Consider the following 14,927-nt stretch of genomic DNA (forward strand, 5'->3'; position numbering starts at 1 on the left):
ATCTTTTTAGACCCTTAACAAATGAGTCAACCAGGTGGCTGTTAAGACTGGGTGCAGGATCACCAGAAAAAGTGGAATAGATGAAGAGTCCATGATTGACCATTAGGAGGAAACTACAAAGGTAATGTTAGTGCTCCTAATTACAGCATACAAATACAGTAATATTAAATACTATCACTGTATGCAATACATACCTTGAATTCTATCTTTCACATCTTCAAACCTAGATTCAAGATGATATTAATAAGCAAGTTTTGGATTATATCAAGGTTGATTACAGTAGCTGTGTCTGCGTATCGAAGCAAGAACATTTACTAACAGAAGGTACTATACCTTGCAATGATAGTCATTGACCTTTTTTAACATCAGTACATGTCTCTATCATTGCAAGGTCACTGCACCGCTCTCACTTTGATGCCCTGTCATGTTTAACTTTCAAGATGGCACAGGTAGTGCAGTAGGTAAAGAGCCAAGGAGTCTGAATCAATACAATTTAATATGCTGCAGATCTAATCCACTGTTTTCCCATTTTCCTATTTTTCAGATCATGTCATTTCCTTGTTGTTTTTGATTTTTTTTTGGTTTTTGTTTTTTTTTGTACATGTAAATCAGCAATACAAAATTAATACTTCAGATATTTTCAAAATGGACAAAGGCCAAAAAAAACAAACAAACAAAAAAAAACAGAACTTTACATCTTGCATTGAAAGCTGTAATTAATTTACAGCAGTCCCAATCTATTGGAGGCAATATGAGCCAGATTGGCAAAAGGTTATACTTATCTGCAACCCAGTAACATTCTGTTATTATTCTCATTCTAAAAAACCTGACAAATTAACATATTCTAATATACTTTAATCATAATAATAATAATAATAATAATAGTAATAATAATAATAATAATAATATATAACTTTCATTTTAAAAATGTGTTAAAATTAAAAAGACAATAATAAATAAAGCATACTAAATATCATTATATATAACTATCTGATCATACACCCCAAAATTGGTTTGCAAAGCATTCCATACCTGTCTGATGGCAATTCCTGTGCAATGATTGATAACTTTTGTATGATGTTAGCAGCCTCGTGAATCTAATAAGAAGTTATTTCCCAATTAATCAATAATATTAATTTACTCATAATGCATAATGTATAGATGTCTCCCCTAGCACAGTGTTACTCATTGAAATGTGAGCCTCAAATCTCCTTTTATCATCATCATTATTAGGGAAGGTACATTTTTATTTAGTGGGGGGGGGGGTGGGGGGCTGGGGATCTGCAGCAAACTTTTAAAAAATGGTAGTAGCCCTCTCCCTTTCACCCAGAAAAAGGTTTGTTACCGTCCCATTAAGTTTCATAAATACAACTATTATCAATATCAAATTGGGTATTAATTATTCAAATTATCGTGTTCAATGCAAAACATTTTCTTGAAAACAATATGTAACATTAATTTCTCAGAATAAAATCAAAGTGAATGGGTGTACAAAATGTCATGCATACACCTACTTGCAAGAAGGTTGTCATTACTAGAATAGAACATTTGTAATTTAGTACATTAGTGATTTAGTAAATTTACCAATTAGGAATAAATTATCACTGACGTCAGACTCGAATTCATCAGTAAGAAAAAGATAATTTTGGACGACATGATGTAACCAGCATGCAGATGAAGATGTAATTATTTCAAAGTTAAAACGAAAATGAATAAATAAAAAATAAGATCAGTATTTGTTTTTGTACGTTTCTGCTCGTGTAACATTGTGGCTATCATGCAGTAAAATGAATAGGTTGACATAATAACAATGCTAAAAGTATTTCCCTTTAGACTGGGAAAACTAATGTAACTAAAACTACAAATTCTAGCACTGCCTGGCGTTTCTGATACATGTATGTTAGTATGTAGTTAGTCTGACGTCAGTGATAATTTATTCCTAATCGGTAAATTTACTAAATCACTAATTTACTAAATAACAAATGTTCCTATTCTTGTATGACAACCTTCTTGCAAGTATATATAGGTGTAACCCCAAACAGACTTAGTAGTTTTGCTTGAAGATAGCCTTCTTGTTATGGCCAAGATGGTCAAGAACAATGAAGTCTATTTAATTGATTGATTAAATCTGACATACAGTTTCTGGGTTTACCTGATCAGCATCAGTAAAGACTTTAGAGGTAAGCTTATCTTGGGTTGCAAATTCTTCAAAATATTTCATGAGTTCCTGAGCTTCAAGAGATCTTGATCGTGGGGCATTGATTCCCTCAAGCTGATCACCAAGATGTACGACTTTTGTGGCTACATAGTTAATGCGGTCATCAAGCTCTTGAAAATAGCCAGCTGCAATCTAAAAAAAAACATCAAATAAGAACAACCTCATACTTAATATGTCTGCTCATACTTTAGCTTGGGGTCTTCCCATCCCTGCCCAGCTGTAAATATTTTACAGTGACTACTCTGATGCAAGGTCTTACCCTAGTTAAATCAGAATACATGTAGTTACAAAGAGTGAATTGACAGATCAGCCAATCAGAGACCATTATTATGCAACTATGCAAGGGGGGGGGGGGGTCTACAACAAGAAATCTTGTGTTTATTTACAGGCTACCAGAACAAAAGTCAATTGAGCTGCAGACAGGCTACTTGAAAATTCAATACCTACACATGTATAATGACTACAAAAATTTGCCTGGGTAACATGTTTGAGCGTCTATCTGTTGTGTGGGAGTTGCGTTCCTGCAGTTCAAGCCTTGGCCAACATTCACAGTGCAGCCGTTTTGGCAAATTTTGTCATTACATCTGCAAATAGTTAAACCTTCACGTGGCTCAGATTACCAGGCTAATAGGCATCTCCATCCCTTCCCAACTAGAGACATTAAAGGGCTGACCACTAGTTTATCAGTTGAACTACTGTCTTAGTTTCATCACCATTAAACAAGGTTGATTCACCAATACTTTGTTTTATTTTTTATGTTTTGTACCAAGAGCCTTTGAAAATATTTTCACCAATATTAATGGTTTTCCCAGCCACCATGTTGAATGAATAAAACAAAAGATTCATCAGTAGTCTTTTTTGTTATGTCATCCAACATGGCCGCCGTGTCTTTTGTTATTTCACTCTCTTGGGAATTATTGAAAACCAGCATCCCATCTGCAACCTATTCTGGTCTTTCCTGGGCTATTACAATTAATTAGCATATATCATTGTAAACAAGATTGCTGATTTCAATTGGTAATAGACCCCTTGCATGCGGCGTCAAAAGCAGATAAATTTGGAGGGAAAAAAGCAAAAACCTATGATAATGTCCTCCAAATTGAGTTACATTCCGACGTGCTGCAAGGGGTCTATATGAGCATTATATGTTCAATATACATTCACTATAATGTATTCTAGTACCAGTAAAACACAAGATCATGCTCAAACTAAAATTATGTATCCCATGCCATTCTCTAAATCTACCTTATAGGATGATTCCAAATCTATGGCTCTTTGTTTGTGTTCTTCTTGCTCCTTGATGCACAATTCTTCTAACTTGTTAATGCGTCCTTGCATTTTTTCATCCAGAGCACATAGTTCTTGTATGGTTCTTTGAAACACCTGTGACAAGTTGATTGGATTGAAGGCTTCTGCACCTCCCTTGCTTCCACCACCATCTACAGTACTTGCCAAACGTTCCACATATTCATAGCTGTCAAATGCTTCCTACGCAAAAGAGTAGGTTTGTTTTACATCAAGAGAACAAAATGAAATGTAAGCTAGCGAAAGCCGTATACTTCAGTTTATATTAAGAACATTCTCACATTTGTATAAAAGACCTTATAAACATGAATTTGAATAAATTCTTGAATTTAGTAAATCTGGTTCAGTACAACTGAGATTCATCATTTTAAAGCAAAGGAAACTGAATCAAGAAATGCATTTACGCCTGTTATTTCAAGAAAATGATAAGAAATTTTTTTAATAAACTTTGGGCTCTTGAATTGAGATGACATATTTTCTATCAATAAGATCAAACATACACTGTATCTCATTTTACTTCCAGACCTTCAAACTAACAACCATGATTTCTTATCTTGAGGCCCTGAAATAAAAATCTTTGACTGGAGATAATCAAAAAAGGTGCAATAAAATTTTCCTATTTTTCTGCAAAATCTTTGCAAATACTTATAGTTCAACGCAACATATATGCTCCGCTCTATATTCAATATATTTTGCATTATTTTCTTCGTATGGTTGAACTGTCTTCTTTGGCCCAATGCTGAGATTTAACCCTTTTTTAAGCATTAATTATCAGACATGACTTAAAAGTACCTCGAAATCTTCAAGTGTTGCCATCTTCGTCACTAATTTTAAACAAGAAAGCCTTTTTTTCCAAGTTAATCCAGGTCAAATAAGAGATGCTTTGATCACGAACTTTCACCGCCCGAGGCCCGACAAGGAATACGCCATGTTTGCTTCCTTACATCAAAACACAGGGAGCCCATCATCATAAAGCAAGCAACGCCTGCTTGATGTCGTACTGAAAACAAACATCCCGCATGGAGTCTGTCTTGGCGCATCATTTTGGTTGACTGATCAATATTTTACCATTATAACTTTTGATTCGTTGGGACTTGTGACATGGACCCTGACGATCAGCAGTTGGTAGGACGGCTTTCGTTCGACGAGCTCTCGACTGATACTGCAGAAATGGAAGCTGGAGGCGCTGGGGATTCGAATCTGGAAGTCGTACCATCCACGCCATGGTACGGGGTGAGGAGAAGGAATTGGTGTTGTTTGTTACAGCATGATTTGTGATTTCTATTGATTCGTATTCATTATGTTATTACAAAGATTTGATGTTAGCAAAGATATGAATTTGTGATCGGGATATTATAAGCGCTTTATGATTTGAACGGCATTTAGTACAGTATCTTAGTCTACTCTAAGGTGCTCCTTTCGTGAGCTCCAAAGTAGTTTATTATATGTCCAACTTAGATCCATTACCCTAGAGTCGAATGATTTGATTTTCAAAGTTGACTTATGGTGGAATTGAATGTTTTCTTTCGTCTTGTTTATTTTGACAAACGTAGCATTCTTATTGAGAAACACTGTTCATGCTCCTTTAGGGAGGGGGGTAGGGGAGGGGTGCTCCTTTGTCACGATATTCTACCCCTTCCTCTGCAATTATTATAATCGAAGATGAGATTAAGATTGGATCAGAATTTATTGAAAGGATCAGAGTGCATGTCATATATCCTTGAAACAACGAATTACTAGCTATTTAGGGAATATTCATTTAATATGATGAGGGGGCCATGAAGGTGTCAAATTTTACAATATGAAATTTTCAGAGCCCCCAGTTTTTAAACGTGTCAATTTTGGTCCTTCCCAATATGTAGTTAAAAAATATAACCAGGCCTCCCTTTACTTACCATCCCCAACTTTAAAGCCCCCACTCCTTCTATATCTGTCAAAAAAAAATAGCTGCCCCCCTTTATATTATCATACCTGCATCATCATATCTAATGAACCTTTGATGATGCTCAGAGGTATATTTGCTTTTGTTTTCAATCTAGCCGAAGCTAGGTTTCTGCGGTGTCATATTCACCATTTTCCATACATCAGTTCACTGGTCAACACACAAAGCGCTCAAGCAAGGCGCCAAGGTACTTTCAAAGGATTATTCAAAATTGAACCTTGCAACCTTGACTGAATGCTTTGTGTTTGACCAGTGAACCAATGTATGGAAAATGGTGAATCATAAGATAATGCATAGCAATCCTTAAAAATGTCAATAAAATCATCAAAATTTGAAATAAAATAAAGAAATCTTATAGAGAGAAATAAAGTAAAGAAATCTTAGCTGACTTTTGAAAAGTATTACCTCTTTCACCCTGCTAGTTTTTACACATTTTTTGCCTCCACCGTTAAGAGAGAAGCTAAGAGAACTGTGATACCACAAAAACCTAGCTTGGGCTACCTGTGGGATATCAAAATAGCTGCAACTAGACATTACATCTTTAGTTTTGTTTCAAGGATATATGGAGTGCACTCTATTTGGTATATAGAGGATATTACATGGGCGCGCGGAGATACAAAATTTATCTTTGAGTGTTGAAAAGATCTCTCACAAGTGAGCGCAGCAAACGAGTGAGAGATTTTCAACATGAGAAGATAAATTTCGTATCTCCAAGCGCCCATGTAATATTCTTTTTATTATATATTTATCCATAAAATCAACTTAACAAGCTTTTTATTATTATGAAAAGTTTTTATTTATAAACTATATATAAAATAACATGTTATTTTCACATGTGAAAATATCAGTTTTTCAAAAAGGAGAAATATAGGTATTTTATGGATAATTATTGATAAAGGGACATATTTTTTTTTACCCTTTAGGTGGAAAGATAACAGAGCAAAGCTTCGAGAGTTGCTGCACAGCCAAAAGGCCCAGTATGCTGTGGTTGGACTAGTCGTATTGGACTGTATAATTGTTATTGCTGAGCTTATTGTTGATCTTCAGATTCTTAAAGGTATATTTGGAATGCATGATAAGAAACAGTTGTCAGCCAGCAGGCCCTAGTGTCTAATGTCGACTCCTTCCTCTGTCTGCCTCTATTTCCTTGCCGGACTGAGGACTCTCTCCCTAAAATTTTCGGGATTTTTCACGTTCAGTGGGTAAAGCAGCCAACCAGCCAATAAGGCTACATTTCTTGGTGCCAAATCTAATTCCTGCAAGGGAAACACGTCGACCACTCGCACCACTCTGTCGAGATCACTTGCAAAAATAATCAGTGCACTCGTTTTCTAGAGAAATTCAATATTGATATAGGTGTGTTCTGTATTTTTGTTTTAGTTCATCACGACAACCCAGCTCCCCACATTCTTCATTACATAAGTATAGCAATTCTAAGTATCTTCTTGATTGAGGTAAGCTATTTCTGAAGTAATAGCTATTAAACTTGCTAAAGCTTTTATTTTGTCAAAGAAAAGGGGCAAAATGTAGCTAAAGATAGAAGTGTTCAGCCTCTAATGCAGGATTTCGCGCCTTTCATTTCTTTTAGCTGATCCTTAAAATGTACGCGATGGGCTTGGACTTTTTGAGGCATAAAATGGAGGTAAGATAGCCTGGATTCCGTGTCTAATATATAGACCTTGCAACGCTTTTACCCTTTTTTCTTTGTTCTTTCCTTTTATTTATGGAATATATCTACTTTTGATTGGCTTTCGTTGTTGTGTCGCGCGCGTGCAAAGCCACAACAAGTTGAAGCTCCATTCCAGACGGAAAGACTGCTGCGTAACGATCCGACAAACTGGAAGTTAGAACAATGAATGGCACAGACTTTAATTACGGAGGGAGGGAGACCGGCAATGGGAGAGCCCAGAGCAAAACCTTCAAATTATAACGGCATGCCCTGGAATTGATCCCAGTCGAAACTAACCAAAAAGATAACTTTCAAGGAATGCCAATATCCCAATGCAGAAATAATTCTCAGTGGGAAGACCATTGTAGCTAGTGAGTACTAATAAAGATATTGTCATCGACATACTAAAACACTTGCCTGTTAATTAAATGTATTTTGGAAGACTGTTTAAGTTTACAAGTTTCTTTACGCGTTCCTATTCTAGGTTTTTGATGGTATCGTAGTTGTTGTATCATTCGCCCTGGACATCGCCTTCAGGTAAAACTAAACTAGCAAATAAATCGCTGAAGAATTCGGATTGCCTAAACGAACACGCTGCTTCAAACTATTGAGGAATATCAGAGTCTGGTACATCGTATCTCTTCTTTTACTAATACTGTTTTGAATTCTCGTTTAGTGGATCTGAATCTGCTGCAGAAGGAGCAAGCCTTTTAGTTATTCTTCGTCTGTGGCGTGTTACGAGAATTGTGAATGGTAGGCAAAATTAGATTATATTATTTGCTTATATTCTCAGCTATTGAAGATTTAGGTAATAGGCACCCGAGTACTTACCGCCTTCCCTTCAGAGACATACTCGATACTGGGATCCCTTAGTGGCCATTTCTAAAGGCAAATACTGACTTTGATTAGCAAGCATACAAAAATGGAAATATTTTTCTGTACAAAATCCAGGGTTTCACCTGGTTGGCAGTTAGGTACCGGTTTCCCCCACCACTACTCCCTCTAATTCAGGTCCCTTGATCGAGATGGCAATTGTATATGTTTTGACCTTATCCCTGGAGAATTAGAATGAAATAAAGAGCTTGCACCAACAACACGTACTAACTGTTCCTTTGCAGGGATTGTAATGTCTGTCAAGATTCAAGCAGAGAAGAAGATTGAACAGCTGACTGCTGAAAATGATGAACTGAAAGAAGAGATTATTAAAATAAAAACGAGAAACGCAGAACTTGAGGTATCACTTAGTACACTGAAGATTAAATCATCGAACCTAAGGTCGACGGGTGTGATGGGTAAACAGTTAAAGGGCTCATATTATGTAGATTGAAGTTTTGCAGCTCTCAACATAGATTCAAGTTACCGAACAAAGTATTTTGTAACTCTTCATGCATAGTGCGGTTTTCGTATGACTGTGAAAAGTTCACGCCACGAACACGGTCGTGACACAGCAAGGGATACGCCAGACAAATCACATTGCACGAGAATTTACTCTCCATCCAATCAAATACCACGGCATAAACACGGCGCGGACACGGTCACGCCAAGATCACTGCACTTTTAGACCAATCATATTGCGCGAGAAAAAAATCAGCCAATTAAAATTCTAGAAAGTATTACGGTCACGGCACGTCACGCCCACGGCACTGAGCTTTTCACAGTCATACGAAAACTGCTCTATGTCTGTATGCAAACACTCTCCAAAATGACCAGGATATCAACTACCCAGAATACCCCTCGGTCTCAGCTTCAATGAGTAAAACGTTTCAACCACCCGACAACGATGTTTATTGAATTTAGTTTAGCCCAAACAAAGTGGCAATAACGAACTATTAGCTACTGTTTTTTCACCTTACAAACAGCCTCTGTGTCAGGAAATCAAGCTCATGTTATTAAGAAGATAAAATCCATTTCGCGCATACGCTGAAGATTTTAAAACAGCGACTGGGCGTGCAAATCAGCATATCTTATTAATTTTTATCTAGGTATCTAAGTTGAACGTAATTCTCATGCTGCTCTTTTTACTCCACAGAAAGAAATTAGTGCACTTAAAGGCCAATAGCACTGAATATCACTCATAGGTTTGGAGGCTGTGACACCAAAATCTGTTTGGGGAAGCCCCATTGACTAAATCTTGAACTTTTCATGATGAAGCTAGTGCCAACTGAGAAATCCAGACCTGAGCAAAAGGATCTCATACTACTGTCATGTACTCTCGTTCTCAATAACACGTGTGGGATGGTCAACCCGATAATGCTGCGGATAGATCTTGATAGAAGTCAATGACGCTGTAATTATAATTAAGAATCACATAACCCGACAAGAGCCTCCGAAAATGGCATGGAAACGCTAGCGCTTTGTTATACGATTTAGGTATCCATGTTATTGAGAACAAGTTAACTATAGAATGGAAAAATTCCAGTTTGCATCACGCTTCATACTGAGTGGTTATTCTATGAAAATTTATATTTCAATTTTAACTAACTGCTCCACGCGATTCTGCTACATACATGAAACAAAGGTAGCCCAGCTGGTATAGTATCATAATAGCGCAGCGCAGTCGTGACGTCATAAAAACGAAGACGAAGGCGAAATTCGGACAAACAAACTTCCAAGTTTACTTTCAGCTAATAATTTTCACAGCCGATCGCAGTTGATCTTAGTTTACATGGGTTATTATTGTAACTTTAAGTAAAAATATTAAAATCGGTTCGTATAATCCTCGTAGCGGTTAAACAGAATGCAATGTTTTAGAATCAGTTCGCTGCGCTATTAATTATCCATATCATCATAGACAAAATTAATTTTTACAACAATAAATAATAAATTTTACGGCATGCGAATTTTTATTTTTAATTTAGACTTTAAAGTGCTACTACGACGAAAATCGCTCAAACTTGGATTCAGCTGAAACTTCCTAAAAATACTCTTTAAAGGTCCAATAATCACTGTATGAAGTGTTTTCTCGATATTCAGGACGAAAGTATGATATTTTTACGATTATTTTTTGGAGTCTGTGACGTCATACACTCAACATCGAACATCGCTCCATACATTTCTTTGTATATAAATCCTTAATTTATTTTATTCCTATGAAGCCCAAAGGGTGGCTAATGTGCTTATTTCACATTACTTGTGACTATAATTTATATTTTGGGGAGTTTGGGTATTTCTTTCTCCCTTTACTACTGATATTTTGATCATAAACTACAAAGAAATGTATGGAGCGATGTTCGATGTTGAGTGTATGAGGTCACAGACTCCAAAAAATAATCGTAAAAATATCATACTTTCGTCCTGAATATCGAGAAAACACTTCATACAGTGATTATTGGACCTTTAAAGAGTATTCTTAGGAAGTTTCAGCTGAATCCAAGTTTGAGCGATTTTCGTCGTAGTAGCACTTTAATATTTTTGAAATAAGATTATAGTATTTTGAATGAAAAGCAATACAACGTAGTATCATTAGATTTTTTGGATTTTAAATTACTTATAGCTAATAGACCCTTTTCGAGTTACAAATTACCGCTGTGTTTCTTAATTACAGACTCATTTACTCAGGCTTAGCATCGCATCAGTGTTTTAATATTCACAAATACCAACGGTTCAACGGTAAAGGAAAGAATGCACAACTACAACAATACAAACACTTTGAAATTCGACGGACCTTGACTGGAACACGTGAATATTCTACACAAAATCGAGGCTAAGCCTGAGTAAATGAGTCTGTAATCAAGGAACACAGCGGTAATTTGGAACTCGAAAAGGGTCTATTGTCTCTAGGTATTATAATATCTATCCATGCCTCGTGCTCAATCTACCAAGTCGGGGTGAATGTATCACACCCATGTTGGAATGAGCAATCTATATCGACGCGCTCGCCGCACCACGGTTTCTATGATGCTATCTGATCTTGAAGCAAGGAATATTGGACTGCATTCCTCGGAAAATCTGTAAGCGCTAAAATTGGACAAAGCCCATTGATGGAAACCAGTTTTGTTATGGCTTTCTAGTGTTAAGCTGGATTCTTGAGGTTGTATAGGGTGGTGAATTCTTGAAGCTTGTTCGGAATGTCCATCAAGGATGGTATTACACTTTGTTTTATCTTCAGTATTAATCTGCGCAACCATACTAGCAAGCGAGGTGCTTGCACTAGATGTAATATTTGACGTCCGCGATATAGAAGAAGCTGGGAACTCGCTAGAACTTTCAAACGCAGATTCGGGAAAAGAGCTAGAGATTCTAGAGAAACAACCATTTAAACTTTGTTGAGAGTCGAGAGAATGGCGGAATCTCGTATTGTACGGGAACGCTGAGAAGTCTGTCTCGTTTTCGAGGTTGCCATAACAACTAGAATGCGTTGAGATTGTTTCTCTTGAAACACAAGAAAAGAACCATTCGGAGCAGGTTTTGGATTCATTCCGCTTCTTTTCTTTACTTCCCTCGTGCTTCTTATTTGTCGTGATTGTCTCGGGTACAATGTATTTATATTTATTTGCTTTCTTCTTCCTCTTTTTCTTGTTGTTTTCTATCGGTCTCGTTGACTTCAACGCAGGATTCGAACACCAGGTCAGCAACGTATGATCTTGGTCTAGTTTTCCACTCCTCTTTGTTCTCTTTGACTTTGTTAACACACCGCATGTATTTCCCATTTTTCAGTGTTTTTATTTTTGATGTTGTTCTCTTGCTAATTAAACATAATCGATTGATGACGCTACATTACTCAGTTAATTTGTCAAACTTATAAACAGTATTGAGACTGACTCAATGTCTTTTTGTTTCATGTGTTGCTTTCATGTGTTGCTTTGGGGGGGGGGGGGGGGGGAGGAGGAATTCGGTACTTCCTTTGTACATTATGATAAATAGAAGGGACGACTATTAAATTCTGAACAGCCGAACGGGTGGCCGGCGCAGATCGGACGATTAGCTCGCGCGCGCACTCGATTTGGGACTGGCTGTCTATGCCTTTATTAATATAATTGTTACTAGAATTCAGGCTTGGAACTTGGAGACCAGTCAACAAACTTAGTTAAAACTTCGGCTTCCAACACAAAGAATCAAGCAGCTACACTTGGACCTTTTCCACACGTATCCCTTTTTTGCAGGAAAGCGAAAACTTTTTAATCCGTTGTCAATCGTTTCCCCTTCCACATGTACTGTTTTCATATGGTTTTTACCCGCCCAAGCTTGCACGCAAAATTCGAGCCTGGTTAAGCGTCGGAAGCGGAGTCTGAATCGCAGTCATAAGCACCTTACGCGGAAGTGAAAACCAGAAAGCGGAGTCGGGATCGGAGTCGTAAGTGCGTCAGAATCGGAATCGGAAGAATCTGAAGGTTTCCATTTTCTTCCAATTCCGATCCAGACTCTGGCCCTTACGATAAGTGAAAATCAGACTAAGCGGAAGCAGAACCGGAAGCCGAAGCGAACAACCAAGGATATTCTCCTGACGATTTTTGAAAATTTCTCTAACTCAGAAACGTTAGGGTTTTTTTTTACCTCAAACGCCGTCTTCTTCGCATAATGATGGTAACCATGCATGAGTAGCGCCATAGCCGGTTTTCGGTCCGCCATCTTGAATCGGATATGAAAAATATATGTACATGAAATCGAGGCTTCTGCTTCCGATTCCGCTTATGACAATCGGTTTTGACTTGCATAACTGGTTTATGACTGCGATTCCTACTCCGATTCCGACTCCGACTCAAGTGAAAACCAGGCTATAGAGCATGCGCTTATCAAAAATATGACGCGGTCTGAGACTGGTTCCAATACTATGACGTCAGCGTTTTCAAAAACTTCCGCTTTCGATGACCGTATTCGCCGAATACACGGAAGACCAATCAGCAATAAAAAGTTGCTTTTTCATGCAAAAACGGATACGTGTGGACGGGGTCTTAGAATAATCATTGCTGTTGACCGTATTTGCAGAATGCGTGTCGGACGAAGGCCAATCCGCCAAGAAATTGCGTAAAAAAAGCGTCTTCATGCAAAAACGAATACGTGTGAACGGGCTCTTGGATAGAAATATAGAACTAGCGGTTTAGAGTGAAATTTTGCGAGTAGCGTGCAATGCAATTGCATTTAGTATTCAGGCTGTGATTCTGATTTACCTCGTTGGGGGCTCTACCACTACGATCACAGTTTTTCTCGGCGTTTGTTTGTGTTTGAACAGTATTTGGGATCAAGGACATTCACGTTTTCTAGCCTGCGTAACTGCCCTCTATAACCTTTGGGTTGGGATTCAGAGGGGGATACTACTTTCTCGCGAGAACGGGGATGCCAAGGAGGACGGCGCGCGCACAAAAAACCTGAAGATATATACAAAGGTACAAAGCCACCGCCGCAGACCACTAGTACCAAGGCTTCGCAAATCACGTACCTCGAATCAAAACCATCCTTTTCGAAGTCCTAAGATGGAAGATCTTCGTTCAGCACGGTTGATTATGGATTCCACATGGGGACCGCACCTGCAAGATGAGAATCGCTACTCGCTTATATTACGCTCGCTTGCAGCAACTAGTTCCGTGATAGACTAACGTATAAAACTTTATGTTTTTGTTTGCAATAAACCTTATGACCGAAAACCGGAAACTAGACGGCACACCGAACCACATGCGAAACTGTACTTTAAAATAAAGATCATTAGCAAAACTACAGGGAGCCAAATTTAGATAAATGTGAAACCTTGAATAAATTTGTTTTAATTCGAGCACAGGGAGCCCAATTTAGATTAAGGAGAATCAGAGAAAGTAAATGGGGGATTCATTTGTAAAAGCTCTTTTGGTTCTTCCTTTTTCCTATTTCTATGACCGAAATTTCCGTGCAGAAAGTTTTTTCCTTACAGAAAATGTTCTTCCATATTATGTCAAGGTTCTTACTTGCGTAGGACTCGGGCGAGAACGAATTTCGTCCTTACTACTCTCCCGCACAGAATTTTTGTAACGCGTACACTACCCACCACCAGCCACTCCACAGGGCTAGTTTTGTTCTTGAAAAACCTTCCACCATCCTTTTTATTGAATCTTTTTTTTTTTCTTGCCAGGCACTATAAACAACGAAACCAAACTGGTGTTAGCTCAACTGATAATTTATTCATTAACTCATTAACTCATTATAGTTTTCATCATTACTGTTTCATTAGAAACACCGACGCAGCTCACACTATTTTTAGCTAGTTATATCTTTTTATAGTTTTCATTCACATTCAGAACTTCTGAAACGAAAAGCATAAAGATTAAGCATTGATTTTTGCTTACCAGCTTTCATGATGATAAAGTTTTGACCTGAAAAAGAACACGGAAATCTCCAAAATTTTAAGTTAAATGAAAGACATCCATTGCATTTCACTAAACCTGATATTATGTTGTCTTAGTCATTTTTCAAGTAAAACCAACCAAAAAAGCGAAATTAAGAATGTCGAACATAGAGATTTTATTTTCACCATTCAAATTAATCTGAATCGGGCTCCCTGTTATTGGAGGTCAAGATAACGTCCGCCGTAATACGGAAGAGTGAAAAAATCAATATATAAAATGCACTGGAACACTGGCATGGTATGGAACATGTTTTCGCGCACGCCTTTGTTTTCCTTTGGTATCCGATTCAACCTGGAATAATTTGCCGCTAAACAAAATCTCTGTTCAAACACTCCAAAAAATCTTAATTTTGTGACGGTTATCATGAAGGCATTACCTTCCCAAATTTAGTGAAAATTTGATTTTAAAAATAACCCGAGTCGCCTAGAGCAGGCAGTGCAGCTTTAACTACACACAGACTCAGTTGGGCTTCCTGTGTTA

The 14,927-nt window shown here is 37.6% G+C and overlaps 2 protein-coding genes across 2 annotated transcripts in view; one reads left to right on the top strand and one right to left on the bottom strand.

Moving 5' to 3' along the window:
- Positions 1-4,473, bottom strand: part of LOC116299621 (exocyst complex component 5) — a 29,359-nt gene extending 24,886 nt beyond the window's left edge. Inside the window, exons 1-5 of the mRNA XM_031708299.2 lie at positions 4,316-4,473; positions 3,464-3,706; positions 2,153-2,350; positions 1,033-1,097; positions 195-223 (exon numbers count right to left, since the gene is read on the bottom strand). Of these exons, the coding sequence (XP_031564159.2) occupies positions 195-223; positions 1,033-1,097; positions 2,153-2,350; positions 3,464-3,706; positions 4,316-4,339 (559 nt within the window). The 5' untranslated portion in view covers positions 4,340-4,473. The remainder of the gene's footprint in view (positions 1-194; positions 224-1,032; positions 1,098-2,152; positions 2,351-3,463; positions 3,707-4,315) is intronic.
- A 45-nt stretch (positions 4,474-4,518) lies between these two features.
- Positions 4,519-9,961, top strand: LOC116299624 (voltage-gated hydrogen channel 1). Its single transcript, XM_031708302.2, has 8 exons — positions 4,519-4,749; positions 6,389-6,522; positions 6,846-6,919; positions 7,054-7,107; positions 7,619-7,671; positions 7,811-7,887; positions 8,253-8,368; positions 9,164-9,961. Exons 1-8 carry the CDS (start codon positions 4,625-4,627, stop codon positions 9,191-9,193), a joined length of 663 nt encoding a protein of 220 aa, XP_031564162.2. The 5' UTR covers positions 4,519-4,624; the 3' UTR covers positions 9,194-9,961.
- Positions 9,962-14,927: the final 4,966 nt, after the last annotated feature.

The sequence above is a fragment of the Actinia tenebrosa genome, unplaced genomic scaffold (assembly GCF_029948245.1).
Source record: "Actinia tenebrosa isolate PJP-AT-01 unplaced genomic scaffold, QUT_ActTen_1.0 PGA_scaffold5__44_contigs__length_20552954, whole genome shotgun sequence".
In the NCBI taxonomy this organism is placed as follows: Eukaryota; Metazoa; Cnidaria; class Anthozoa; order Actiniaria; family Actiniidae; genus Actinia; species Actinia tenebrosa.